At 55.9% G+C, this 2,235-nt stretch overlaps 1 protein-coding gene across 1 annotated transcript in view; it reads right to left on the reverse strand.

Moving 5' to 3' along the window:
• Window positions 1–1,765, reverse strand: part of CRYBA2 (crystallin beta A2) — a 5,289-nt gene extending 3,524 nt beyond the window's left edge. The window contains exons 1-3 of the mRNA XM_044667562.1: window positions 1,737–1,765; window positions 1,183–1,348; window positions 706–847 (exon numbers count right to left, since the gene is read on the reverse strand). Of these exons, the coding sequence (XP_044523497.1) occupies window positions 706–847; window positions 1,183–1,343 (303 nt within the window). The 5' untranslated portion in view covers window positions 1,344–1,348; window positions 1,737–1,765. The remainder of the gene's footprint in view (window positions 1–705; window positions 848–1,182; window positions 1,349–1,736) is intronic.
• Between the last annotated feature and the right edge of the window lie 470 nt (window positions 1,766–2,235).

Raw genomic sequence — 2,235 nt, forward strand, 5'->3', positions numbered from 1 at the left:
CTCTCTTCTATGCAGGTGTGTATATATATATATATATATATATATATATATACACACCCATATATATCCATGTATCTATGTATCTCTCTTCTCTGTCTCTCTCTGTCTCTTTGTCTCTCTGTATGTGTATCTCTGTGTCTCTCTGTGTCTCTCTGTCTGTCTGTCTGTCTCTGTGTCTCTCTGTGTCTCTCTCTGTCTCTCTATCTGTCTGTCTGTCTCTCTCTGTCTCTGTGTCTCTGTCTGTCTCTCTCTGTCTCTGTGTCTCTGTCTCTGTGTCTCTCTCTCTGTGTCTCTGTCTCTGTCTCTCTGTCTCTGTCTCTGTCTCTCTCTGTCTCTCTCTGTCTCTGTCTCAGTCTCAGTCTCAGACTGGTCTCCTAGTAATTGTCCTTTGACTCCAATCCTGACCGTGTTCATTAACCCTGGCCCAGGGCCACATCTTTTTGCCATATCCTTGACCACAGCTCGGATCTAAGCCGAGTCCCCTAAGGGAAGCCCTGGCGAAGTGACTAGTCTCCATGCCCCTTGCTCCTGGCCACTTCCCTGGGCAGTCTAAGCTACTCCAGCTCGTCCTGCTTAGAGCCTTGGAATGGGGTGGTTGTCGGGGTGCAGTAGGGAGAGACGGTTGCGATAGGTACTTGGAGCTGGCACTCCCAAGCAGCTGCTGTGAAGCGGGGTTGGGCAGGGTGGGGGTGGGGGGGGACTCACGGCGCAGAGCAGAGGCCGGAAGGAGAGAAGCTGGTCGGTTCGATAGCCGCTGCTGCCGCTCCACGCGGTAGATCGAGGATAGTCGCCCTTCTCCAGAATGAACTGCTGGCCCTGGAAATCCGGGTACTCGAAGCCCACCCATCTGGGAGAGGATGTGGGGGAGGAGTTGCTAGTCTCCCCAGCACCACCCCAGGGCCCCCCATTGAGCAGGGAGCTTGGCAGGACCCAAACCCTTTCCATCTTTTGTAGGGACTGCGCATGATGGCGACTAAGATTTCGGGTCCTACTAAGCAGTGCGTCTGTTTGGAAGAGGGAAGGGGCCACATCGCTGGCGTCCACCAGTCCAGGCTTGAAGGGTTGGGGAGTCTTGGGCTTTAGGATCTTGGAGTTTGGGACCCGGGTTAGGAGTTCGGGGTAAAGAATATTAATTTGGGGGGTGGGGAAGGGGGTGGGAGGATGAAGAGTGAGGTGACTCACGCGCCGCTCTCCACCTTGACAGAGCGCACCCTGCGAAAGCCGCTAAGCTCTCGGATGCTGGAACAGTCGCTCATCAGCTCACAGCGGCGGCCCTGGAAATTCTCCTCCTCCCATAGAGTGAGGCGGGCTGGGCTTGGGCCCTGGGACAGGGTGCCACTCATGCTGCCTGCGGAGAGATGGACCAATGCCCTGGCTTAGGGGTCTGCCAGCGCCCGGGCCCCTGGTTTCCTGGAGCTTGCCGCTGTCCAACACCGAATCCGAGACAGGCGGGGTCTCGGGCCCCGACGGGGTTCTTCTGTTCGCTGGATACACCGGCCCTCTAACTTTCTAGCCTAGGAAATCCCCCGAGATGTGGCTTCTTCCCCAAAAGGGTCAGGAAGGAACCGCAGAAGGAGTTAAGAGCCTGGAAGCTGGAAACGAGGTTCTATTGGGAGAGTTGAGGTGTGGGGACAGGCTTTCTCCTTCTTTTGAGGGCCCCTTTGAGACCCCCAGTTCTCTTTAGATCCTCGTCTTCCCGCCCTAAACCCTTTAGCCCCTGGGTGCCTAGTACTCACAGGGTGGACGCGGGCAACTCTGGGGCTGTTGACAAGTTGGGTGCTGGACCATGAGAGGCTGCATTGGGAAAGGGCCTTTATAGCCTGCCCCGTGTAGCCCTCAGGCCCTGCTGAAACAGCTGAGCTGAGTCAGCGGCCAGGCTGGTGTCTAGTCCTGTTAGTCGCCCCAGGAAACAAGAAACTATCTCGGCCTTCCAGCCTTGGCTCGCCTCCCACCCCCTCCTGACCCCCAACCCCTCGACAGAATAAAAAGTGCTGAGCCACCTGTCCAGGCACAATAGCCAGAAGCTGACACTGTAGTTCTTTTCTTCCTGGACAGTGGAGATGGAGAGAGGGGCAGCCAGAGGTCATCTTGGTCAACCCCCTGCCTCCCAACACAGCCCACTTCCCCTCTCTCAGGCCAGATAGTAGACATACTAAGAGATACCCAAATTATTACTTTGGCAGCCCTCTTTCTCTCTCCCCCTCCACCCTTTCTCTCCCTGTCTCTTTCTCCTTT

The sequence above is a fragment of the Gracilinanus agilis genome, chromosome 3 (genome assembly GCF_016433145.1).
Source record: "Gracilinanus agilis isolate LMUSP501 chromosome 3, AgileGrace, whole genome shotgun sequence".
In the NCBI taxonomy this organism is placed as follows: domain Eukaryota; kingdom Metazoa; phylum Chordata; class Mammalia; order Didelphimorphia; family Didelphidae; genus Gracilinanus; species Gracilinanus agilis.